Genomic DNA, 27,481 nt, shown 5'->3' on the forward strand with positions numbered 1-27,481 from the left:
TGCTGGCAACACCTGCCTCAGCCTCCTGAAAAAGCTGTAGAGCACTCTGCACCTGCTCTTCCAGAAGTTGTCCACATGCCTCGGGTGTAAATCTGGCTGTAGCTGAGTTTTATTACATTACTACAAATGCACCAGCTGAGTCCCTCCTATGAACACATAAAAGATGGATTAAAATCAGAGTAAAATTTTGTTAATGTTCATACTAAATCCACGTCCGACCAAAAATCTAGAGCTAGTCATAAAATGTTTATTTGGGTACGGGACTTAAAAAAAGAACTGAAAGAAAAATTCAGAATGAAGATCTTTGAGATCTGAGTCCCAACATTACACAGTCAAACTAGAACTGCTGTAGGGAAAGCAGGGACAGACCAGGGGAAGATACTGTTGACTGGAGAGCATGACTCAACTAGTGCCAATAAAGAAAAAAAAATGTACAGAGCAGCTATCACGATAGATTCAGAGAAAGAAAGGAAAATTCCTGGATAGTAAAGCAGTTATTCCAGTTGGGAAAAGTGCAAGTGAGAGTATTGCCTTAGAACTATAAATAAAGAACAAATGGAAAACAGGGGCCAAATATTTTCCTTGGTAGATATGACTGGTCACAATATAGACCAGTGTTTTCTTGAATCTTTCACTTTCAGAATTAGTATTTTGTGGGAAACTAAGCGAGTGAACTGTCCCGTTCCCTGATCACTTCTCTGAATTAAGATGTATCCTTTGTGTGGAATTCTGCAACCATGGTTGACATTTCTGATTTCAGTTTAATTACATAAATATTAGAGGAAAAACAGCTATGCCTCTTACAGTTTAAATTTAGTTCTCTGTTAATTATCTCCAATCCAGAATAGAAGTCAGCGTAGTAGGAAAAAGCTCTGCTCTGCTCTTTGGCTATAATTCTGTTTCATATAGAAATCTCATTCATAAGCTTGAAGAAACTTTGGTCCAATTTAAGTCTTTAAGTGGTATTTGGGGTTTGTATTAGTTCTTAGCAGACTGAGTAGCCAGAGACGTGCTGAGGAGGAGCAGTGTCTTCCACAAACATAAACGGTTAATTTCTTCCCATGGAAAAAAAAAAAAAAAAAAAAAAAAAGTTAGATTGTACATGACATATTTGATCTTTTCTGTTATATAGATCCAAGTCCTGCAGGAAATTAACTTGTTTAGCTCTGGATTGTGTCTAACACCAGTAAGAAGAAATGCATTCGCCACCCCCCAGAACCAGGATCAGATTTGTGCGTCTGTGTGTGTGTGTGTGCACATGTGCTCCCACACAATTCTGGAAGCTGTTGTGCACACACACGACTGTTTTGTACACACACTGTGACACATCGATATTTTAGCTGGATTTGTGTTGTTTACCACCCATATTCAAGTATCAGCAGTCTCATACTGGATACAGTAGATAAACATTGCTTTTAAAATATAGTATGGGAGAAAATCCAGGAATATGATGTCATCAACAGAGGGATGAGTCTGTTGTGATCAGGGAGGGGCAGAAAACCAGAAGTTAGACTCATTCACACAACAGAAAGAGCTTGGCTGTTCCCGGAGTCGTGTTGGACTTCACCCATTTGTACCTGCTCAGTGGTGAATTTGCAGTCAAGGTATGTGTTTCTGCTTCTCTTTAATATGAAAAGTTCTCATTATTTAAATTCAGTATGGTTTGTTGCTTCTTGGAAACCACTTCTTGAATTCTTAATACATTTCTGGTTCAGTGACAAAAGAACTGCTGTTACTAGTGTTCCAGGAACACGGAGGAGAAAAATAATTATTGCTAATGTGCTTTGGTAACTTGTCAGGTTTTGCAGAGCTGTAGCAGTTACAGAAAAAATGCTTTATTTCAAAGTATCCAACACATCAGAGGCACAGGGTCTTTCATCTGCCATAGATACTATCCAGTGTATGGGCTACTGGAGGGTAAGGATTTCTTCTGCCTGGAAGACATTTCGTGTCTCTAATCACACTATGAACACACGTTCTTTCACCTCACAAAAAAAAAACAAAAAAAAAAAAAAAAAAAAAAGTGCAAGCAGCTAACATTGTTTTCAGCTCAGAAATTGCCTACAAAATAGTGGGGAGAAACAAGGGACTTTTTCTGTATTTTCTGTACACACTGATTATTTTCTCTATGTTTATTATTTTGATTGTAAACTCTGTGGGGCTGGAAGTATGTCTGTGTGTGTGTGTGAACCTCACGCTGCTAACCTGTCTCTTCGGCGCTGATTGAATGGCAAACACTAAACCTTTAAAGCTTTTTGTTATGTAACAAAGAAGAAAGTTTTGGGTGACCTTTAAGCAGCACCATCAGTTTCTTTCTAAGATCTGTATCCAAATTAAAAAATGCAGGAGAAGAATGATTTATAAGATGCTGATACAAACAAGTGAAAGCTTAGAACTGAGATTGTAATTAAGTTCGTATAACAAAGAGACAAAAGGTTGAAATATATGCTGTACTTTTAGTTATTTATTTTCCATTACACAGTATCCTAAGCAGCCTTCTTGGTGTAATAATAACAAATTAACCATAAAGCCAAAAGAGTTCAAATAGTTTGCCATTAGAATCCTTGTTTTAATACACTGTATGTAATCTTACAGATACCATCTCCTAAGATAGGAGCATACTTTTATCTTGAACAGCTGAACATATTTTCTTAAAGAAGCTAGAAGACAGTTATCTAGGGAAAAAAAAATCTATTTTTACAGCTGAGTTGCTAAGATTGAAGTATCAGGATATTGAGTAATATCAGACATATGATTTTTATCATGTCTGCTGTTCTCTGAGAATGTGCAATCATTAAAAAAAAAAAAAAGTAGAGAAGCATCTTCCCACTTCAGGATCATTAATAGACTTCCAAATATATTTGTCTTGTCTTCAGTGTAAATAGTGAAAACAAAAAAGAGAAGGGATAAAGGTACCCAAGTTAATAAATACTTTGTATTAGCCAGAGCAGAGACACCTCTAGAAAATCTTTTTCAGGTTTTCCACTGGGCCCCGTACATGCTAGAACAAGATTAACTGAGTTACTCAGAGTTACCTGAACATTTTGTACTGACAATCCAGTAAAAAACCCCCGTGTTTCCTACTGAGTTAGAGCTTCCTGAAATAAGGATCTCATAATTGCACTGGAACATAACTTTTCAAAATTCTCATAGCTATGTAATATTTGAAGTTTTTTCTCTGACAGAAAACAAGAGGAATTTAAGAGAATTTTAGCACATTAATTATGAAGACCCTAAAATTCACTGCTTAAGAATAGTCAGTGTTTGATAGTCTGTTTTTCATTAAAAGAAGGGGGTAAAAAGCTCTTAGAAACCCAAATCCCACTGTTTTCAAGGTAACAGTAGGAAAAAAAGTTCATATTGCAAGTCTATGAAAACTCATCAGAGAACAGAGCTTTGCTTTCAAAACAAATTCCCTCCCAGTAACCAACTCAACAGCAAAAGTACGCCTGACCCCATTAGCAACGCTAATCAATACAGAGTTAAAAATTCCCGGAGAATAAATGCCACCTAGCTAAAAACCTCCACTTTTCAAGTTACACATCAGCCAGCCTTGTTCTATTGTCACCCACGGTTTTTTAAAAAACCCTGAGTCCTCCGTCCTTTCGGGTTTCCCCTGCCTTACTTCAAAGTTTGTCCTCCTTCCTTTTTGCGTTTAGTATACTTCACACACCGAGCTGAAAAGCCATGCCCCTGCCTACGTGCTGCACGGCCGTAAAATAACACGGTGGTTTAGATTGGAGACAGGAGCTCTCCTGAGCCGGTCCCCGAGGAATCCCCACGCTCCTCCGGTTGAGTTTTTGGGTGCTGACCCGCAAGCCCAGCGGTTGGCAGGCAGATGGCTGAGCCAGCTCCTCACCTCGCCCGGGTGCCCCCTGGCTAGGGAAGGGGGGAGACAGGGGGGCACCCCCTGGCCCGTGACAGCCCCAAGGCAGGTAAGCTCAACCGCAGTGGGAAAGCACGGAGTGGCTTCACACGAAGTTGCACCCGTAAGCAGTCACGGCGGCGGTGGTACGGCATTTACTTGGAAGTGATGTTAGTGCGCGGGGACCGAGGGACCCCGGTCGTGGTCCAACGCCCAGCTAAAGGGGTTAAATATTGCAGAACAGGCACCGATGGGATACAGACCAGAAAAAAAAAAAAAAAAAAAAAAACAAAAAAACGCAAGGAGCAAAGCTGTCTGCTGAAAACATGGTATCTTCAATCTGATGATAAGCGAGTCCAAAGCAATCAGACGTTGTGGCAAAGCTGCTGCATCAAACTTCAACAAAATGTTTCAGGGCTCTTAATGTTCCCTGAAGGGGTGTATTTGACTTTTTTTTTTGCTGCTGTGCTGTATCTACCTCCGCTACATATTAGCTCCTCAACTCTATTCCGCAAAGTTGGTCTGTTTTTTGTGATCCCTGCAAACAAATGTCAGCGTCCAGGTTTGCAGATCCACTAGTGTTGTGCTTCGCACACGAAGGTATGCCAGAGTGGTGATCCTGTTGCAAAGGCAGAATTCAGACGATGGCTAATTCGCAGAGAACGGATCTGTCAAAACGCAGAAATCCGTTTCTCCCACTCGTGTTATCTGAGATTACAGGCAAACTCCACCAAAAAAAAAAAAAAGAAAGTGAACAGTGGTTAGAGGTCCAGGTCTTTTTGATATTTACAGGATTATGCGTGTATGCCCAGAGACAGAAGTGGCCACAGCTGGTTTTGATCGTGCAGTGTTCCTGCTTTGGCAGAAGGGAGTAGGCTGCAGTCCTGCTCTGTGGGACCTGCACCCCTCTGTCTCCGGAGGTGCTCTGTCCCTTTACCATGGCTATATGGTTTCCTATCAGCTGTCTGACTGACCAACAGGCCGCTGCTCTGAACTGTCATGGGATACGAAAGAAGAGCAGCAGGTTCCCCTCCAGAAGGGTGATGTGAGTCCTCTGCCCACACACATGCAGCAAAGCGATAACCCAAGCCATTCCCCTGGTCTGAAGGGTAGACAGATAGTGATCAGGCCAGTAAACTGGAAGTGTTTCATCAGGTCCCCTGAGCAATTTTACAGAAAGCAGCTGTGAAGCCTTCGTAACTCAAAGGTGGGACCTGATCCTTAGACAAGTAGGAGGACAGCAACATTTCAGTACATGTGATTAGGTTTTAACTCAGGTCTGCATGCACCTCTCATCTCCTTCCCCAGCAGTTTTTCCCTGTAAAAAGTTATATTCTACTCTCTCTGCATTATATTTGGCTTCTGCTTAGATTATAAGGTCCCTGAGGCAAAGCCTGTCCCTGTGATTGAACAACTTTTGCACATTATCACTGAAACCTCCGGTCACCAGTATAACACAGGCAGTATGGTGATAGCTGCAGGGCTGTGCTCCGGGTCCCACCTGCTAGACTGGGTCAAACAGCACACCAGGCAAACAGCCAGATGAAAGGACAAAAGAAGTGATACAATTAAACACCCAGGCTAGGTCCTCAGCTGGACTGAATGCTCACAGTGCCGTCCGCATCAGCAGAGTAATGGCAGTTTACACTAGGTGAGGTCTTACAGGTCTGTAAGTAGGGATGAGTGATTTGCTCACCAGAAACCTCTCACCAAACGTGACAGCACAGCCACATCCTTTTTCTGGCTTGTTTTTTCCAGCGGGAAAGGTCTGTGAAAGGCTTGTTTTCCTAACTGTGAAATCAGGACGGCAAGAAAGAAACCTGTGCAGTGGATATTCCCTTAACTATCACAGCAGGTGAACTTCGATGTGGGACATAAAATATGCTCCAAGTCAAATTTTAGCCTTTGTAACTGTACAGCTTAAGCTCAGTGTTGAACTTCAACCAATGAATCTTACAACCACTCTAGTGCGACCAGGTTATTTACTGTAACGGACTCAGCTCAGCCTGTGATATCTGATCTCAAGGATGGATTTCTTATTTCTAAATCAAATCAAACCCTCCAGACACTGTGTTTGTACTCTGGAGAGCCCTCCTACATGCTCCTCATGAAGGATCCCACTTCATCTGCTCTTGACCAGCTCACAGATGGCTGTTCTCCTTGGCATCACCCAGGAAGGCTTGCTGTGCCTGGTTCTTCCAGAGCTGGGCACTGGAAACATGGAAACCACTTCCAGAGTAAACAGTAAAATAGCAGGCAAATGGTTTGTGGCAATAAGGGAATGTCTGCTTTATGGAAATTCTCTCTCCTTTCTCTCTGTATGCACATAGACGTCTATCTAAACACACATATACATACACCTATATAGATAAACAAATAGAGATTTATTATCATCTTGCCAAAGAAGTACAACGCATGTTCCTCTGCATGATCATGTTATCCATGTAGCCCTGTCCATGATCATGTTATCCATGTAGCCCTGTCCTACCTATTACTAGGGGACAATCCTACAAGGAGCCTCCACCACTTTCTTCCTCGTTCCCAGGTTTTTATTTTGTACAAAACAATCAGCAAATATTTTCATCAGACATTTCTGATGCGTCCGTACATTAGGATTAAGACTGTTGTGTTTGTTTATTTCTGTTTCTCTGCTTGGGCAAGGATCGTTTTTTTCTTCTAGTTAATGGCAAAATTTCCAAGTCATGAGGATCTAGGACTATCCCTCATGGGCAGATAAACAAGCAAAAGCAGTTATCTTCTCACAAGCCTTCATTCTCTGTAGAGATTTACAGTAAGTAATACAGTAAAATAGTGAAGAAGATGGACTAGCCTTTTACAAGAACAAGCGCATCAGTTTAATACTTAAGAGCTTTCTCAATAGCTCTACCTTTTTTTTTTTTTTTCCTCTGTGAGTTGTATATTCATTCTCAGAGTGATAATATTCCAACCTGGCTAAAGTAGTCATAGTGAATCAGATATGAATGCAATCCATGAGTGGCTGGGATATTGTTCACAGAAGTTTTAATTTATAACATATGTATTTTTTAAAAAACAGCATGTCGAGGCATGTCACATAAGACAACTGTGTGCTCTCACCTTCTGCTTACATCATTCCTCTGAGAAACCATTTTGTTTTGGTTTGTTTTTTTTTTTTTTTTTTTTTTCAATTAAGAGTCACCTTGTAACCAAGAAATTCCAGCCACCTGGTTCAGCAAAAGGGACATTCACCAGAAGTAGAAGGAAGTAACAAAGTGGAGTCCGTTTTGTGTATGTGTTTCCTGCAGTGTTTTAGAAACATTAAACTTTTTTGGAAATGTAAGAAGATAGCAATAGATGTAGTCTACACATCGTCATTTGAATCATGATTACAGCTCATAACTGGACAGTATGAGACATCTGGAATTTTGTTCTGCCACACTTTGCATCTTGTATCACTATAGACAGGCTTACTGTAGTTTCCACTGCACATTTGTGTCTGTTTTTAAAAAAGGGTTAAACAGAACATATTAATTAGGTTTGACTTAGGATAAAGGAACTCTGGCCAAATAACTTTTAAAAAAGCAAAGAAAAGTTGGACTTTAAATACGATAATCAAACAATTTCAAATTTTAGACTATTCTGAAGCTAGGTAAAATAAGGATCCAAACTGTGTAAACTGTCTAGGTTTTATAACATTTTAAAAGAAAATCCCAGAAAAAAAAAAACTCTTATAACTTTGGTATATACCTGACTCAGGCAGGAATCCTTATCTGTTATTTGTTTTGGAACCCTTTACCCCCTTGGGAAATTAAACCCCTCTTTTTTCCCTTCTTTTCATCCTTCCTTCCTTCCCAGCAGCAGCATTTCTCCTGTTTGTCCTTAGCAGCACCGTGTTCTCTTCCAGGACTCACATCTGCACATTTCTTCCCCGCTTATCCCTGCCCTGGCACCCTGCCACGAGCCTTTGCTGCCTACTGCACAAAACCGCCGTGTGCGATCCCGCACCCTGCTTTGTGCTCTACAGCGGTTACAAAAGTGAGGGTACACAAGTTCGAAGGTGACAGGGTTAACTTAAAACAATATAGACAAAATTCCTGTTTCCCAGAAAAATTGGGAAGAGCAGAAGGAAGAAGCGGCATTCCCATCTAGAATTAAGAAATCTTGGCGTTTTTAACAGAAGCAAGAAACCAAAACACAGAAGAGATGCACACATACAGGAGAAATTTGCCTGTGAATGAGTAGCACAGATAAAGGATTTTGAATGAGGCATCCTCCTTCTCAAGAAAGTGCCTGGGGAATAAACTGTAGTGAGTTGGACTCTTTCATTCTCTCTTTTTTGGAGCTGCTCCACTTTGTAAAGATAATAAACTGTTTAGTTGGCTAGACAGAGCGAGAGTGAGTCTGGGTCTCCTGCTAAACTGCTGGCAGACAGTATTTCTCCTCCTTTGTTCAAGATAAGAAAAAACATCTTTAAAATATTTTCTGTAAGATTCCCCAAATATTTTTTGAAACATATTTCTTTTAAAGTCAGTTTCTCCAGAATATTTCTGGTTTGATAGTCATTCTAACAGGAAAAGAAAATTTTCCCTCTTCCATCATTTCATAAAATATCTCCTACATAGCTGTGGCAATACATGAGTGTGAGGTACCAGAAATTGTGATCCATTAACTGTTACCACCGTGCAGGCTGGAAGAGGTCTCTGATCTTGTGCCAGTCTGCAGAGTCACCCTGTGACAGCCCAACACTGTGCGACTGCTCCATCTCTGAAGGATTTGGGGGTTTTGTTAGCTTTGGGTACAATAGTTCTTTGGAGGAGGCGTGACATACACAAAGAGAATCTGTCTCTCTAACTGAATTCTCACCGTGGTTTTTTTGTCGGCTTTGACATTCTGGAAAGAGCAGAGAGACATATCTTCTTGGTGAATACCAGTGCTCAAAACCCATGTATAGAGTGAAAAACAAATTGTCTGCACCAGATTCCAGCAAGGCTCTGACATCTTTTGTTACTGACAAGGGGATGGCAATAAATTAATATGCAGTGTAATTTCAGAACACTGGTAAAGCATGAAAATGTAAAAATAAAATTGTAATCCAAACACTGACTGTTGTAAATCAGCACTTAAACCACACCAGTTCTCGGCTGGAGAAGTGTCCTGAACCTTCCAGACCTCTCACTGTTGAAAGCCACACGCATGTTTGTACAATTTAATCACCAAATCCCTATCAGCATGTGTTTGAATACTTAATTCTTCCAATGGAAATATGGTGTATTCCCACTTAAGAATCGTTGTCATTAGAGTTCCCCTGGGTTTTCAGCAGAAAAACAGACTGGGATGTATATCCAATTTTTATCTGCTGTGACTATCGACATAATTGCAACACAGTCTGAAGTTCACTACAGTTACACACACACACACACCATTTCCAATATGTGCATCTGGTTCTGAGCTTTTCTTTGTGATATACAGACTGTGGTGATTTTTAACCATGATATCTGAAAACTGACCTTTTTTTCCAATTGCAAATGCTTTGTGTACTGGCTAAGTCAGGAGCAGATACATGAAAACAATGTGAAATGACTGTCCCCACTGCTCAATCAACAGTGTATCAAGACGTGTTCAACCTAGGAAGGGCAAGGCAAAACAGCTTTCTGAAGTTTATCATTTAAAAAGTAAAGCACATTCCAGACTAGGCTTCGCCTTGAGAAGGGAACTCACCTGTGCTTGTACTGCCACATTCTGCTTTTAGGAGTTCCTAAAAGAATATGAAATTTAAAACAAAACAAAAAAACAAAACAAAAACCAAAACAAAAAACAAACAAACAAACAAAAACAAAAACAAAAACAAAAACAAAAAAAAAAAAAAAAAAAAAAAAAAAACAACAAACCAAACCAAAAAACAATTCTTCATTTAGACAATGAGTATTACGGCGGGTTTGTATTGCCTTCCATGACACAAATCAGTGATGCTGGGGATCGTTCACTGGGATGATCTATCAGAAAAGTTTTCCAGGAGGTTGAAATCTGAGTGTAGAGTTTAATGTAGATTTTGAAATACATCTACAGCCATTGTCAGAGGTTCTAAATTAAACTGAGACCATCTTATGAAGCTCATGTGGTAAATGTGCTAACTTGAACCACCTGGTTAAATATCTCTTCCGAGTTCTACCTGTTTGAATTTAAAGCTGTAATTCAACTTGAACATTATATAGTTAATCACGCTTTCTAGCCTGTTCTGTTGCCAAAGCCCAGTGTAACGTTTGAAAGCTGCAGCGTTACTCAGTGAAGCCGCCCATATATCTCTTTGGTGGAAGGCATTAAGAGAAGACAAGGCATTATTACTCCTTTTTAGAGAGGACAGGTTCTGCCTGTGATGTCCTCTGCACTAAGGACTCCTCTGCCTGCACAGAGCCATCGGAGTGTGTCTCAGCAACAGAAAAATGTGACTAACACATTTCCAGTTGCTGGTGGGGATGATTTTGTAGTTGCAAATGTCTTTTGCAGACATAATATGACAGTTTAGAACATCTTTTACGTTTTTGTAAAATGCAACAGAGATTAAATCAACTCAGTTTAGTCAATTTAATCAAGAGTAGATAATCAGTTACCTCTATGATAAGAAATGAGGAAAGCAGCAGCTGTCAAAGAAAGAGCTGTTAGACTTTAGGACAGCAGCCAGTCAGCCACACACACTATGAGCTTCCAATCTTTGCTGTTGGAGACAGCTGGGCTTTTCTCAAAGGCCGGACTTGTGAAGGCCAGTGGTGAAACTGTGCAGGAAATCATGTGTTATTGCAAATACCCTTGACAACAGTTCAACATGATGGCGACTGCAGGCACTGGAGATGGTAAATCTGCCTTTTTTGTAAACGGCTGATACAGTGTTCTCAAGGTGCTAGAAGAAAAGTGTTTTCAGGGCATGGAGCCAGTTCATCTGAAAGGCAAATCTCTCCATTAAGTATTTAATGCACAAAGGGAGCAATTTTGGCAAATACTATTCGGCCATTAGACTTTCACATTTTGCCTAATCATGAGAACTTAGAGCCGCCACCCAGGGAAAAGAGCAGTATTTCAACTGCTAAGAGAAAGGAGTGGCTAAACCGAGATGAAGAGGTCTGGTAGGAGTAATACAACAAACAGCAAACCTTTAGAGGACATCCACGTGCATATCAGCGCGTGAGCCTTAGGTGGATGTTTGTATACTGCTGAACAGCCCTTCTCTGCCTCCACTACAGCAAGGCGAATAAAGGAGCATCAGTTACTACCTCTTCTAGGAGAACAGAAGTGCTTTGGGGCTTACATTTTTTTCCTCTTATTATTCCATCTCTGTTCCTCTATTAATATTGTCCAGTTCTTCCTGCAAGATATTCCCATTGCTCTCAGTAATGAAGATATCAAGAAATTTATGTCACTGGCATGCTTCATCAGTGCTTTCCTATCTTTCATACTGAGACCAACTCTGTAACTACTTCATTAATTGAACCCCAAGACTGGTTCTGAGAACCTACCTTAGGAGCAGTTCCTCCAGTCCATCTCACAAACTGTCATCAGCCAGTTGAAAACTGACCTATTTCTTTTCTAGCTTAGCTGTTTTCATCCTGGTGCTTGCATTCCTTTTGATCTATCTGTTTTTCAGGAAAGGTTGTTTTCTAAAGCAGGAAATTCATACTTTAACAAAGAAATATGCTCTAGCTGCATGAGCTACTTATGATAAAATCCCTAATATTTTATTACTTTATCACTGGATGCAGGTTACCTTAGCTATTCACTGGGCTCAGGGTATTGTCTGCCACTTGATAGATGCAGTGTAGTGTTTGATACCACCAGACCTGCCATTTCACATGACATCAGACTCTTGCAATGGATATTAAATTGGTCTAACAACATTAGTGTGTTAAGCTCTTTGAATTTTGCAGTGGTGATGGGGGACAGTAATCTCTTGCCTACAACAGAGAATTCCTGTGGTGCCTGCAGTGCTCAGGGGAGGGGATACCACCTCCTTTGACCCTATTCCAATCGGATAAATCTGCATGCCACATCACAAAACTCAGGAAGTTTATAGCCTCTCATTTGTCCTCATACTTCAGTAAAACTGTGCGACCTGTGATCGTTCAGCTTTGTAGACAGACACCATGAGTGCAGGAGGGTTGAGGCACATGTGAGATTTCAGCCCTGGGACGAGGCTTAGGCTTTCCCAGCCGTCACTGCACCCCCCAGGGAGCCCTGTGCGGGTCCTGGTGCCAAAGCATGCTCCTCTCACTCCAACAGGTGCTTTTGCTGTACAAATGTGCAGTTGGGCTCACTCCCACCCGACACTATCTGGAAGATACTGCAAAGGATGCAAATATTATCAAGCTAGGCAGTAAGCCAGCTAAGAGCAGGAATAAATTATGTTAATAGACAATCATCCCAGCAACAGATCCAACGTTGAGTGTAAACTCTGCGAAGATGAAAAATGTGAGCAAAACATCATCTGCTCATTGCCCCTGTTGGTAAGAGGCCTTTCAGCTGATGACAGAAACTAGTGAACTTTGTGAGTCTAAGCAAATAAGACCAAGCTTTGAATTTTTTTTCACCCATACTACAAACCAGGTGTATTTTCCTTCTTTGCTTATTTCTATCTAGCAATAATCAGGGCCCCAGGCAGCACTGTCTCCATCAGGAACATTTCCCATCCCTTCCACCTGTGTGACTTGCAAATTTTCAAGGGCCCCTGACCTACATCTGCCATCTCCATCTCTCCATTTCCCTCAGCAGCTCCTCTGTCTGCCTTTGAGAAAGGGAGTCACTTAGCCTGAAAACTAGGCTGAGTGGGAATCTTAAACCAGTGCATTCAGATTTGTGTTCTACCCTGGCATTATTTAAAATGCCTGCCTAACGAAGGAGGAACGTTCCTGCTTATGTCATTACTGTAAACTAGTAATTGCCCTCAAAGGCACCAAGGAACTTGAGAAAAAAAAAGGGAAAATCTTGATGCCACTTGCAAAGTTTGAACCTCTACCCCTTACCTTACCAAGAATGAAATACAAAACATAAATTTGGACAAAATATGAAGATCAAGTAAACAGAACCCAAAAGAACAGAGGTCAGACATGGCAGCAGAGGGAACCTAAGCTCAGTGATATGCCCAGAGCTTTCTGAAAGCGAATGCTGTCAACAAAGCCCAAGATACCAGTGTGCAAATCTAGGCCCTCCCAATATCATATACATGGGCAAACACGGAGCACGGATCAGAGTGTCAGAGGTGTGATAAACACATGTATAGGCATGACAGGGCTCACCCTATACCTGAAAGAGCAGACGTAGTCTGCAAGTCTCCTAGCCCAAACCTGAACCCCGGGCACGGGTTGAGTCTTGAACCATGATGACCAGCCATGATTCCCATGAAAAAGTTCTCAAGGAAGAACTCATTTGGGTCACTGTTCTTCACTTCTGCAGTGCTTTTGCAGTCCTCCTGCAGCTCCTAGATTTCTCTCCCTCCTGACCCTAACCCTAACCGAAACGCTAGCTGTTGGCTGAGATTTGGACAATGAGCACTCATAGTTAACCTTATCTGTTCTCATATGGGGAATGCCAAAAAGAACAGAACAAAATATCCTGCCAGCCTTGCAGAGTGAGTTTGTTGTCAGTTTTCTCCTGTTTGAATATTTTCCTTCTCAGTTGTCAAAACGTTTTGAGCAAACACACTACAATACACACAGAAAAAGCACAGATTCGGCTGTGACTTGAGTGCACTGTGTAAGAGTAACGTGCCTTGATGTAAGAAAATCAGAAAGTTATCGTCTCGGCTCAGGGAGACACAAAGCTACTCACGACTCCTGACACCGGGTTCTGGAGGAAAGTTGCATTAAGTTTAAGGGGGCAGGGGTGGGGGGTCCATGAAGATTAAGCTCCTGGATAATTAAAGAATATTAAAGATACTTGAGAACAGAAGCAAGTAATTCTGTATTCATGAGGAGGGAGAGAAGGAGTTGTGAGATTGACGTTATAAACCTTGTAATCAACGATATTTTCCAGAGATGGAAGAATCAGATTCACGTCCCTACTTCAACAATTACTCAAGTATTTATACTCATTTATAATATCTTCATAAAGAGAAATATTATCAACATTACTCAGTAAGTTTGTGGCCTCTTAGTATATAGGTACATGGATCACCTGAGTTCCAGATTTTGTTCCAAGTTAAACAGAACGGACACTTGGAAATAAGTCTCTCATTTGACCAGTGACTACAAAGAGAGGAACAAACCGGCTTATGCTTGATTAACACTTAGTTTTAACAGCATCATATAATTAATTTATTTGCAGACGTATACTATGGAGAAAAAACTAACTCAGTAAATCAAAACAGCTTAAACTTTCTCAGAGGTGTTTCAAAAGCAGAACTGAAGTGTGTGCTGGGAGGGGGAGAAGGGCAGTGATCTCTGTTTTCAGGGTAGTTTGATAGATTTTTAATTAATCGTCTTCCTCTGCTTGTGAACTACAATGGTAAAAGTTGCTGAACAAGTACAGGAAATTCTACCGTGTTTACTAATCCATCATGAACAAAAGGGAAGGGAAAAGCTGAACAGCATTAACATAATAGAAATCTCCAGGAAAACAAAACATTAAACCAGTTATTCAGGTCTAAATTTAACTTAGGGAATTGTTGCTGTGAGCACACCACTATGTACAGGTCTTGTATGGATCAAATCTACAATTCTTGATGGCCCCACAGTTACAGACTTCATTTACTTTTATTGCCAAACTCTTTCAAATATTAGGAGAAGGTTTATTGCGAAAAAACAGCTAAGGGATTAACCCTCATATTTAATTCCTTTGCCCAAACTGCGCCGTGCTATTATACGCTTCAAAACAACCCTAGAACAGTATTCAAGGGATTTAGCATTTTCTATTATTGATTTGTTTATACCCTCCCCTTTTTAATTTAATGAAGCCTGAATGCAGCCTTACTCTTCAAGAGAAATGTTCTCATTCAGTGTATCACCAATGGCAATGCTTTTCTGGGATATGACAGATACTTACTGAAACCCAGGATCTATGAAAGGTTTCCATAAAAGAGGAATTACACAGGTCCAAAGAGCAGCTAAGTGAGCTAACACATACAACAAAACCACAACTAAATCTTTATGGCACTTTGTTTTCAGAATTGCCTGGCAAGCGTGCCCAAACTCCCCGTCTAGCCCTTGTGCTCTCCCCTGACTGGGACTAAATACTGCCATTTCAGAGCAGCTCATCTGAGAAACTTTCACGGGAGAAAGATTTCTGAGAGACTGGATGCACTCACATTTGTAAATGACTCTCAGTAAAACTACTACTAGTGAACAATACAATATACAGTAGGAATGATAGATGGTCAGAGCTGTATGACATTACATTTCTGACTAAATGTGTGTTTTCTCTCCTCCGTACTTCAGAGAGGGAAGAGGAAATATTTCTACACAGAAAGTGGTTAATTTAAAAAGTTATTTCTTGCTGAACATTTCTAGCTTATGTTGCCTTTGAGATAGTTATGAAAAGCTAAAATATGGATGGGCTTTAAATCAACTTTGAGGAATACTTTTCTCTCAGGAGTGAGGAAGGTGGTATGAACATACAGATTTTTCAAAAGGTCAGAGTCAGCAAAAATTAGTATATGAAGGCAGGTTTGTTTTTTTCCCCTGTTATTTTACTCACAGATAATACCTTTTGTCAGGAGAAAGACGAAACAGTAAAAATAAAAACCTTTGCTCCTAGCTCATCTACTTCAGTTGTTGCCAAGGTACCACAGAGCTTTACACAGCACTCCTATTCTCCCAAAAGATAAAAAAAAAAATACAAGCCAAGATCCAATACATTGAGCACTAGATCAGACTTATTCATTTCAAATATAGACCCAAGCCTCCTTTATTCTATTTTTCAAATACTTAAAAATTAAAAACTTATTTTAATCTTTTCTTCTCTTTTTGAGGTCTTAAAACCTGGACTGTTTTAAAAGACTGATTCCCAGAAGACTCTTTTCTTCATCTTCCTGTGCTATAATTTTATGTTTCATTTTCAATCTATAATGCTCTATTTTACAGTCCCTATAATGCTCTATGAAGCCCAAAGATTTGCTAGTTTCACAGCGGAGTTATGCCCCCCACCCTCTAAACGCAGTGCTAACATCAAGGGGCAAAGAAGCCCCTGCAGGGTCTGGGGGTGCTTCAGAAACTCCAGAGTATTTTGCTTGCCTCCAGAAGACCTCTCAGAGATCCTGTGTCATATCCCAGAGAGCCTGCACTTTCCAAAACACCAATATTCAAGCACTCAAATTGCCCCCAAACACCTGGCTGCTGCTCTCCCTCAAAATCACGGAATATTTTAATCTCCTCTAAACACACTGAATACTTTTCTCTGCTTCCTTCTGTGATCTGGATAAATCAATTTTGTGCCGATATTTAAAAAGATTTTATCAAAAGCCAGTTCCCACAATGCTTTCAACAAAACGTGCATAGCTTCCTAAGGAACCTCGGTGAGCAAGGGCACTCCAACAAACTATGTCACTTGCTGCTAAAATCCGAAAATCAGCTTTTGTTTGTTGGCCTTAAACCAACGGGAAGTTTCAGTTATTAGCACAAGAAGCACAGATTAAGGAATTTAGGATAATCCAGGTTGGAGGGGACCTTGGAAGGTCTCTAGTCCAACCTCTTGCTCCAAGCTGGGTCAGCTATGAATTCAGACCGTGTTGCTCTGGGCTTTATGCAGTTGAGTCTTCAAAACCTCTGAGGCTGACAGGGTTGAAATTGACTGATTTAGTGGTTGGAAAAACTTGAAGATCCCGTTGTTTTGATCCTGGAACAGCCTCTCATGTTAAAAATAATTACTTCTCGGTTCAGGTTAAATAGAATTATTGTACTAAAGTTGCTCTTTCAGAATGGCAGCAACATCAAGCCTTGGTGACATTTACAACACTTTGGAGAGCATCATTAGTAGAAAAGTTTCTGAAAGGTTGACAGCATCAATTCAGAGGTCAAACATGGATTGTGATTCAAACACCATCACCAAATCTGGACTAAATCAAAACAGTGTTCATAACAAGATTTGCCCTTTTCCATGTACAAATACCCTGTCTTCAGTACTTCTCTCCAAACCAGTTCATATTTTCCTGCTCCTACCAACTCTCATAGCTGTCTGGCGATTCTGCTCTTCTCCATCTCAATTATAATTATGTTACATGTAGATAATACTTTTTGTCAGAAGTATCACAGTTATTGAATGGGTTATATAAAAAGCACTGAAAAATAACATCTCAAATTATTTGGGGATAAAAAGTATGGGATTTTTTAGGGAAAGTATAACACCAGGGAGTCTAAGTGAGCACATTCAAGATTTCCACTTGGAAAAAAATATGTTATGCAAAGCGCTTCGTTGCACTTGATTGGGCTTGTGCTCTCTCCACACCTTTCTTTAGTTGATTGCAATAGGCAGTATTAGAATTGAGTAGCTTCACCTACCACCCAGGGGGAAAAATTAACGACCTCTTCTCACCATAGACTCATTGATATCTAAATAACTACTTTAACAGAACAACTTTTTTTCCCATTTTTCCTAACATAACTGATGTAAATCCTCTTAGTGATGACTGCAGAGCAATGGCTGTCTTTTCATAGTGCGCTTCAAGCTTACATGCCAAATGTTTTAAAGGTTCTAAAAATTCCACTTTTGAGAGGTAGCTCCACTGTATCTCCTCTTTATCACCTTAATTTTCTGACAAATTAGGGAGTTGGTTTTTGTTAAAAGGTTATTTTTGTCTCAGTCAAGTTCCTCAATCTGGTTCAACATGAAGCCTCATGAACTGCAAGGGCAGCCATAGTGTGGAAAGGGCCAGTGAAGAACAGGAAATATTTAAGCTAACATTGCCACAAAATGTGTCCACTTATCTACAACCTCCAATGTGCTAAAACCCATTAGAGACTCATTACACAAAGATTGGAAATGAAAAATAAAAGTCATGGGGTCAGTAAAAGCAGAACATCTTAGGGATGTTTCTGACACTACCTACATCTTTCCAAAATAACAAATGCCCGCTCAGTAAAACAGAATTAAAAGGACATTCTGAGTAACTTTCAGAGCACATTTCAGAGATGCCACAAGAGCCACTGGTTACCTTTTGATATTCAAAGATACAAATCAAACCCCTTCTAAGGTCAAAGAGAGAGGTACCAGCAGTCCTCCTGGGCTTGGATTAGATGGAAATCAGAGACTCGGTGCACTGGGGATAGATGACAAAGATGCTTTTTTGCAGCAGTAAAGGTTGAAAGAAGAGCAGGTTGAAAATGAAGCTTTGAAAATACGCCTTACGAAGAAGGTATAGAATTTAGGAGGAGAATGTCTTGCCTGTATTTTTGTTGATACTAAATTTTGAAAATAAGAGTCCATCACAGGAGATGGCCTCAATCTTCCAGCGCAGCTTTGGGTTCCCGCTGAGCAATGACTGCTTATGCTATCCCATCACACACACTTCAGACCTGACAGACCTGTAGGTGTGGAGCTAAAGGAGAAAAGATGCATTGAGATTGCTTTGTTATAACCTTTCACTAAATAAAACCCCTCCTTTTTCTCTAAAAACAGACATTGTCCTGGAACCAAATCCTCCAAATTTGTTAAAATGAAACCTACTTCTCCTTGGCCAGTAAATACATGTCAGATGGTCACAAATGAGGCGGTTCAGGGGAAGTTGTACAGCCTCTTAACAACTTATTGAATCAATCAGGTTTACACTCCGAGCTCCCCAGAAGGCAGCAGCAGTGCTTGCATAGAGTCAGCAGGACAGAGGCGTCCTTGCACGGACCGCGCTGCGGAGGACCACCGTTACCTACAGCAGCCTTTAAACTCCTGCTATTTCTCATTTCAGTCACACCAGATCCGTCAGGCAGATGCCATTTTTCTTCTTATGTCTCCCGGCAGCTCCTCTGTTGCAGCTTTAACCCTAGCATGAAGAAGCAAGGCTGCCAGGCACCGCGGGGGGACACCTTGGCTGCCCAAGCTGGGCCCAGAAACCGTCAGGAGGACAAACCTCCCCCCCAAAAAAAAAAAAAAAAAAAAAAAAAAAATACACAGCATCCAAGCAGGTTTGGCTCTTCCCAGGGAGAGAGATTTAGAGGAGAGGCTGTGGCAGGCCTTGGGTGTTTTGCTATTTCTTTCTGTAGCTGACCTGTCTCCTCAAAAAGCACCAAGTCAGAAGTGAGCCAGTGCCCCTCAGTATGCAGCCACTCACTCAAAACTGCGTTTGTCCTCCCAGCTTTTCCACTCCTCCGTGCCGTTGCTCTGTATGAAGATGTACGTGTCTGAAAACAGTATTAACTGAGCTCTGGCGGTTTTTTTCCCTGCCCTTCCATTCCTCAGCTCATGGTTTATAATCCTTAAAGGGCTTTTTGTCCCACTTCATCACGCCCTGCTGCTTTTCTGTCAAGAACTTCCATAGGCTCCAGCATGTATGGATGTAGCCTGGACACTTTCCCTCCATACATGACATTTATTCCAAGATTAGCCACACTCCTGGACTCTGGGTGTTATCCTTGGCTCGCTGATAATCTCACCCCTGGCTTCTGGCATGGTCCCCCCCAGTACAGTACACACAGGGCAGTCAGTCCTTGACCAGCAGGACATCCCACCAGGCAATACCAAGGTGAATGTGCCCAGCCCGCAGAGCTTTCAGGCCATGGTACCGGTGACTACCACCCATCTGAGGTCCCTCTCCACTTGCCTGTAAAGACAATCTACTAGTTGATTAACCCCTTCTTCCCAGGCCCTCGGCAAGGGGGTTCTTCATTTGCAGCACTGGCAGGATCCAGCCATTGCTCAACAACGCCTCCCACCCAGGGCTCCCTGCAGCCCTCCACCATCAAAACCTTGCCATTTGTGCCCAAATGCTGTTAGCAAAAAATATTCTGCAACAACATGGGACAATGACTGATAATATTTTTAGCGACTGTTAAGGAGGAGGTAAGTAACAGTAGGAGGTGAACTCCAGCAGGGACAAATGCAGACCCCACAGGAGTCCCTTGTAATCAGTAACAATAGATTGTTTCAGCTGGGCGGTGTTTCAATCAAAGCCATCAGATAAAATCTTTTTGAAAGTCCCAGCTGAGACATTAGGCCTGTACTGCATTGCACAGGAAGCATTTGTAGAAAGTGTGTGAAGGGGTCACATTTATTTCCACTGAACTGTAATAAACAAATGGCGAAATCACTCCCTTTTCTAAACTGTGGCTGTGTCAATCATAATTTATTCAGTAAGCACATACTCCAAATGAGTTTTCTGTGCTATAGAGAATAGCACCAAGCACAGCATTTTAATAGGGTTCGTAAACGGATCCTTAGCACATTTTACCTTGCTCACTCCCACTTTTCTACCATTGCTTTATGGAAGGGCTTGAGCTAAGGACCAAGGAGGCAGGTTGCCAGAAGCCCTTTGTTATGGATTTGGTCACATCCTAACTAGCCTCTACACACTGTTCCGAGACCACAGTAATGTGATATAATTAATTTATTTTAAAGTATTCTAGGGCCTTCACTTCTCAAAAAAACAATCTAGAAGAGATTAACTTTAGGAAAAAAATCATAAATCAGTAGGCAGTTTTTGACCTGCTATTTGCTGTACATTAATTCCTGTTTGTTATTTTTCTGTTAGCCATGTAATGAAGGAAAGGCATAGCAATTGCCAACATAGTCCTTATCACCACTCTGAAATACTAATGAACATCTTATTAGGTATTTGCACACATCTAAACTCAAAGCATAAAACAGTGCACTTACAGTTCGTTCTGATGGTTCACAGCTCGTTACCAGCAGAAGAAACAGCTTAAACTGACTGCACCACCCAACAGAACTTCTCTGCTCTCAGATGACCTTTTGTTGATTATCCATTAGTATTTCGCTTCCTATGTGTTTTTACAGTGTAAAGTGCCATCATACGCAGCAAGGGAGACTCGGAACTACGGTTTGCAATTTGTTAGTGGCATCTCTCACATGCACAAAAGTTGGGCTCCGAGATATTTAAGTACTTATGAATACCACTACCTTGATGACAGCTTTGCCATGGGGAAATTAATTAGAGAAAAGTATGGCTATCTGAGATATTAAGAACTCAGAACATCAAATATATCAAAAACATCAGAACAAAAATTAGTTGTAGTTAATAGGGGACATAGGAGGTAATATAAAATGTTTCTATAAATATATCAAAAGTACAATGGAGGAAAGCCTAGACCTGTTACCAAAAAGAAAAGGGAACCGGTAGCTCAGAGAATGATGAAAAGTTCAATGGTGACTCTGTGTTAGTCCTCTCAGCAATGAAGATTATGATCTGATATTTAAGGTGATTGCTTTGAATAATTGGATTTAGGTGAATTGGGAAAAAAAAAAAAAACAAATTAAAGAATATATGGAGTTATGCAAAATGACAGGATCATATATAACCCACCCTGGCATGGTTCAGGAATTAGGAGAGAAAATCTTTGCTATCAGTTTTTATGTCTGAACCCAAGGAGAACAAGGACTTTTCAGAAGCCCAGAGAGGGCAAAACACAATACATATCTTTAAAAGGCACAGATAGGAGGGCCCAGGGATTTATAAACCTGTTATTCTCATTTAAATACCTGGAAAACATGACAGCAAAATATTAAATAATGAGTATATCCACATATAAAGGATAATAAAGAACCCAAGTAATAAGGAACTGCCAGTATAAACTTGTCAAAAATAAAGTTTTGGATTAATCCGATCCGGCCTAATGGATAAAGCAGAAGCAATAGATCAAGCATATCTGGGTTTCAGTGAGGCTTTTAGTATTGTCCTATATTCCATTGTGCTGAAATATGAACCAATAAAGTCACAGAAAAATGCATTATAGGTGCAGGTGCTCTGCTTTGCCTGGAAGGGCTCACACACAAAAACAAGATTTCTAACCAAAACGTTTACAACCTACAGTAGTTCTTTGCACCTGGGACATGAAAAGGACATAAATCACATTATTGGCAGTGTTGCATAGCATGCTCTACAAATGCTGTTTGCTTTCAGTATAGAATAAAACATCCATATCCACTAGACCTAAATTTACAGATGATAACCCGCGTCACCGAAAGCATAGGTCACTGGATGAGCGACTACAACATGTAATGCTGTGTAATAAAGAGGATCCACCAACCCACTCTCCAGATGGCGGTTGAAAATGATCAGAAATCAAAAGGATACAGGTTTGTCAAGATTGAGGTGTTTCTAACAGTTATAAGATTAATGAAGAGATGGGATAAAGGATAGAGATATGTTCCGGCACTTAGATATGGGCTTGAAAAGTTGAGGGTTTGGAAGGATGAACTTGGAGAATGAGAATATCTATGTTGTTACCCAGTTTATACAAATACTTTCCTTTGTTCAAGTTATGAAGGACTGGAAATGTGCATTGTTGACATTTTGGGTTGTGCCCATTAATCCATTTTAGGTTGCCTTGTCTTTCAAGGCTCTGAGTCACACTTGCCTGTCAGATTCAGCTGACCTGTCCTGCCTGACACCCCTGTTATAAATTCTACAGTACAGAGAGTCTCCTTTTGTTACCACCTTTACTGTACTTACTAAAATGTGGTCTTCACCTCTGTTTTTGGTTCTGAAGTACTACAGTGCTTAATTAAAACTAAGTACACAAAATATGACCACTATTTTTTCAGTAATTCTGCACCCAACAGCCAAACGTCCATATGCATATCTAGCACTGACACTGATCAACCAACAAATCCAGTAACCAGAGCACGAATGAGAACCCAGTCCTTTCAGGAATTACAAATGTGTCCCGTTTTTACTGCCAAGTTACCAGTTGAATCAGACAAATGTCTTAATTAAAAATATATCTGAAAAGCTTCCAATCAAACCATAATATAAACAGTGGTATATTAAAGACCTAGAAAAACAGCATTTCTGTCACTCAGTCCAAAGAATTATATAAACAGATCTGGAAAGCCAGTTTTGCATTTGAATAGTATCTCAGCTTTCATTATCTGTGAACACAATAATAAACCCCACAGATAACATTTTAACAGTACCAAGTGGATGCTGCGTGCTCAACTTCTGTTTGGTTTTAGTAAAATTGAAGCACATAGCTGACATTTATGCCCATAAATATCTCCCTGCAAGGCCCCAGGCTGTTCTGGCCCGTAGAATATTCACAGTACAATACCTGGGTTTCAGACCCTGCTCTTGCACCCAAACTGGCTCGTTGCAGACCGACTGCAGGCAGGTCCTGGCTTACACCATGGCCACTATCTGCCAAACTGCCAACCCGCCCACTGCAGACCTAGGAAAACCAAGTTCCACCACAAAGGTTACACCATTTATCTCTTCGGTGACTTGCTTGCTGAAAGAGACTGCAACAGAGACAGAAATACACAGGCGATTCCAGTGAGAAGCTGAGAAACGCACGCTGCTTGCAAACACTGATCCTTCCTCCTGCAGCTTGCTTAGTGCCAAAGCAGAGCTGCAAGCTAAATGTCTGCTGTGACAGTCATAACATTTGGGAAAAAAAAAAAAAAAAAAAAAATATGGTGTTGTTTGCAGAGGAAGCACCACTGAATTCTGCCCAATTTTTGCTTTACAGGAGATGATGTAAACTGTTGAGGGACACGCCACAGAATTAGCAGCTTGACAATGAGCAACAAGGTACATCTGTTCTTTAGGGGGCTATGGCTTTCAATACACAAACATATGAAGGGAAAGTAACAATGAAACTCCTTAAGGGATTCAAAAATTACTTGTTGCAGCTTGGTTCTAGTGAATAAAGGCTGGTAAATGCTTTCTTCAGCTAACCTGTTACAATGTCTGATGTTGCTTTATTCCCTCTGTTTCACCCACTTAAAATCAGTCCACGCAGTCCGTAGCAGTTTAGTCTGTGAAACGCCCTGCAAGCGTGCAAGGTGTCTACAAGAAAGCAACCCAAAGAATTGTAAACATGTTCAAAGCCATGCTTTTTAGCACAGTAGGAAAAGCAGAGCTAGCTTTTCTTATTGTGCCTTTTGCAGCAATGAGCTAGATGTAGCAATTTCATGATTTTTCCTTTTTTTTTTTTTTTTTTTTCCTCTGCACAGAAATGGTTTCCATCACAACTGAAAATGTTACGCAGCTTTACAACGTCATGGCCACCCAGGAGCTCCCAGTCAGTCCAGCAGATCTCCACAATAATTCAGGAATGCACCAGCTGTATCAATATGAATGCATTAATGCAGATGTATGGAAATGGCTACAGGATTTTCAGCCTGGATTCCTCTGGTTTATATTTATTCTGGGAGCAATAGAAAATTCCTTTGTCCTCATCGTCCTATGTTTCCACAAAAGTCGCTGCACTGTGGCTGAAATTTACCTAGCAAACATGGCACTCGCTGACCTACTCTTAGTCTGCGCTCTACCTTTCTGGGCCATTAATATTTCTAATAAGTTCCACTGGCCTTTTGGCCTGTTCCTCTGTAAAGCTGTCAACATAATGAGCAACACAAACTGTTATTCTAGCATTTATTTCCTGACACTGGTAAGCATCGACCGCTACCTGGCCTTGGTGAAAACCATGTCTCTTGGACGGATGAGACGAACTCTCTGTGCCAAATGGAACAGCTTTGTGGTCTGGACATGTGCGCTGCTCATATGTTCCCCCACAATGTTGTTTCGAAGTTTACAGTATTATGAACAATACAACATCACCGCCTGTGTTCTTATTTACCCAGCCAGCTATTGGGAGCCTGCAAACAACTGCTTGCTGAATATTGTGGGTTTTGTGATACCGCTCTGTGTCATCACCTACTGCACTACGCGAATCATCAAAGCCTTGCAAAGTAGTGAGCTACAAAAACTGAAGTTAGTCCAGACAGAGAGGAAAGCCACCGTGCTCGTCCTTGCTGTGCTCCTGCTGTTCATCGTTTGCTGGCTTCCCTTCCAGATCAGCACGCTCGTCGACACAATCCGTTACCTCTCACCCACTTCCAAATGCCTGGAAGAAATCAATGACATAGTGACCCAGGTAGCTACCTACTGTGCCTTTAGCAACAGCTGCCTGAACCCAGTCTTGTATGTAATTGTCGGGAAGCACTTCCAGAAGAAGGCTGTGGAATTCTACAAGGGCTTGTTCCCAAAGAGGTGCAGAAAATCACAGTCTGTGCAGATGGAAAACTCCCTGGACACTCTAAGAACTTCCATTTCAAGCGAATACCCAAGGAAGAAGTCTGTTTTCCCGTCACCATGATAAAACAGTTTGTTCATTACAGGAAAAAAGCCTTCCAACGTATCAGTCTGCCCTAATATCCATCTGCTACTGCTCCACAGAATAAACACGTGGTAGTACTCACCACTTGTGGGAAACCAATGGTTTGATCTCAAGGGAAACTCCACACAGAGACCTGCTTCTACTGTTATTGGATATTTTTCATGACCGAGTCCTATTTTGTAGCATTCTTACATTTTCATGGCTGAATAATATTTGATGATGCATGTATAATTTGAAATCTTTGCATTTCTAAGGTGTACCTACATCTACATGCAGTTCTCCGAACAGAGCCCCAGTACAAAGGCTATTGTCAGGATTGTGCAACTACTTATGGTACCCATACAGTTTGACAGGCTAGATTTCTGATAAGAGGGACTTTTATTTTGGGTAGGTTCTGGTAAATTAATCCTGTAGGACTGTTATCTAAATGGATTTTTAGGTGTGGCCATCTTCTGGGCTTTTACTTCCTCTGTTCAGTCATCCAGAACTATTTTGACTGTTAGTTACAGGTTTACATCAGCTTGTATGTATGGAAAGCAGTTCAAAAAAAAGGTAAAGCAGCAGCAGAAGGAAGGATGCAGCCAGCTGCATGAAGTTAGCTGAGTTATCTCTGTAGCAGGAGATTCTTTACCCCTTCTGCATGGGGGTAAAAGCATTCACTTTCTCCTGTCGTGTGAGTGAATGTGATTTAAATTCATACCTACACTTCAGCCCAGAGCCTTAGTTTTTAATATTCACAAAACATAATTAATATTCCTAGTGTTATTTAATGGAAATATAAAAGCTCAACACAACTGGTATAATCTCATCAGTAGAAGAAACTGAGAAGATGAAAGAAAGCATCGCCTAACTGCCTTGGAAATCTAACTGAAGCTAACAGGAGTCTTGAAAGTTCAGAGTAATCAAGAATGGCCTTTTCAAACTCTAATAATCCCTACATTTTATTTGTAGAGTTAATCTGAGTGATTTTAATACAAGATAGCTTTCCCCAGTTGGCCTGGATTTATGATCCAAATTGAGTTTACGCAGAAGATAAACTCATAGTGCACTGAGTTGTCAGTATGCACTTTTACCTCTAGGAACCTTGATCAAAAACTGAGTTGGAGGTGATCTAAAATCTTCTGAAGCTAACAGAGCCTTTGCTCTTTTCAAAGCACTTAAGGTTATATAGCCTTAAAACCACCAAGGGAAGTGGAATTTGGTGACATAAGTAACCTCAGACTGCAACTGCATGTTCTTTATTTATCAGAGCTTGAATGGAGCAATAAAGTTCCATTTGAGATGGGAAATTTGTATTAAGCCTTCAAATAATGCTCTAGAAGTGTGCAAGTGTGCTGTAAAAACTAAGGGATTAAGATCACTGTAGATGATTTATAGACAATTTCCATAGGTTTTCTTTGATAATCCAGTATAATCCTATGTCATAAATACTTCTATTGTTCATTCTTTATATTGTCCAAGACACCTATCATGAAACACTGCAAGGCTTTCTGTTATCTCCAGTGTTATCAATACTGTCTCATTTACTAGCACGCTGTTCATACAGCCGTTAAATAAGAGGAACTCCATACAAAGGTTACTGAGGCAGTGAAAGAGATTTTTGAGTATTTGGTACTGAGAAGTAAAATATAAAAATGTTATTATATTAATATGACATTAATTTAAATTATGTAAATATACGGACACATTATTTTGCTACGCAGTAAGCATGTACAGCAGAAAATAAACTACTTTAAGAAATGAGGTTCGCTGGCGTTTTCTTCTCTAGCCCATATCCTGTTACTCAGGAATGACTTCTCAGAGGTGCAATTGTTGCAAGGTGCTTTCTTCTGGCTGTAACAAAGAAAGGTGATCTGAAACCACAGAATTTTAGCTACTTTCAAAGCTTTGGGTCAGCTTTCATTGTAGGGCCCATTTCTGATCAGTGCTGTCCTTTTGGAATTCAAAATCTGAATTAAGACAGCTAAGGCCACTGGATTCTTTTCAGTGGCTTTTTTTTCTGCCTGCTGGTAGATCAAGATCCCAGTAGGCAACAGATATTACTTTTCTTTGAGAGGACCCGGGGTGCATAAGAGCCTGCAGGTGCTGTTTGCAGGATGGACCCTCCCCGCAAAGCCTTTAGCCTTCTCTCCGAGCACGCGATGGATGCACCACCCTCTGCAGAGCACAGCACTCACAATGCCGGCTCACAGACTGTTTAATTCACGTTCTTTCCCACCTCCCAGCACGATCACACATGTCACGGCATTTGCCTGTAGCGTTTATGCAGGTAACAAAAGTTTACAGTCACACTCGGACGCTCGGCTCTGTCCCGGTCTCACGGAACCAAGGCAAAATACGAGAGGAGCTCTCGGTAACATGAGGGCAGACTTTG

General features: G+C 40.8%; 1 protein-coding gene across 1 annotated transcript; it reads left to right on the plus strand.

The window, feature by feature from the left end:
• The first annotated feature begins 1,525 nt into the window (after window positions 1-1,525).
• On the plus strand, window positions 1,526-26,851 carry BDKRB2 (bradykinin receptor B2). Its single transcript, XM_033010578.2, has 2 exons — window positions 1,526-1,604; window positions 23,942-26,851. The coding sequence occupies exon 2, from the start codon at window positions 23,944-23,946 to the stop codon at window positions 25,084-25,086; it is 1,143 nt and encodes a 380-aa protein (XP_032866469.2). The 5' UTR covers window positions 1,526-1,604; window positions 23,942-23,943; the 3' UTR covers window positions 25,087-26,851.
• Window positions 26,852-27,481: the final 630 nt, after the last annotated feature.

This window comes from Tyto alba, unplaced genomic scaffold (genome assembly GCF_018691265.1).
Source record: "Tyto alba isolate M040663 unplaced genomic scaffold, T.alba_DEE_v4.0 Super-Scaffold_18, whole genome shotgun sequence".
In the NCBI taxonomy this organism is placed as follows: Eukaryota; Metazoa; Chordata; class Aves; order Strigiformes; family Tytonidae; genus Tyto; species Tyto alba.

What these genes read in the sequence shown, in the direction of transcription:
- BDKRB2 (XM_033010578.2), top strand. Translation starts at nt 23,944, where the DNA reads ATGGTTTCCATCACAACTGAAAATGTTACGCAGCTTTACAACGTCATG.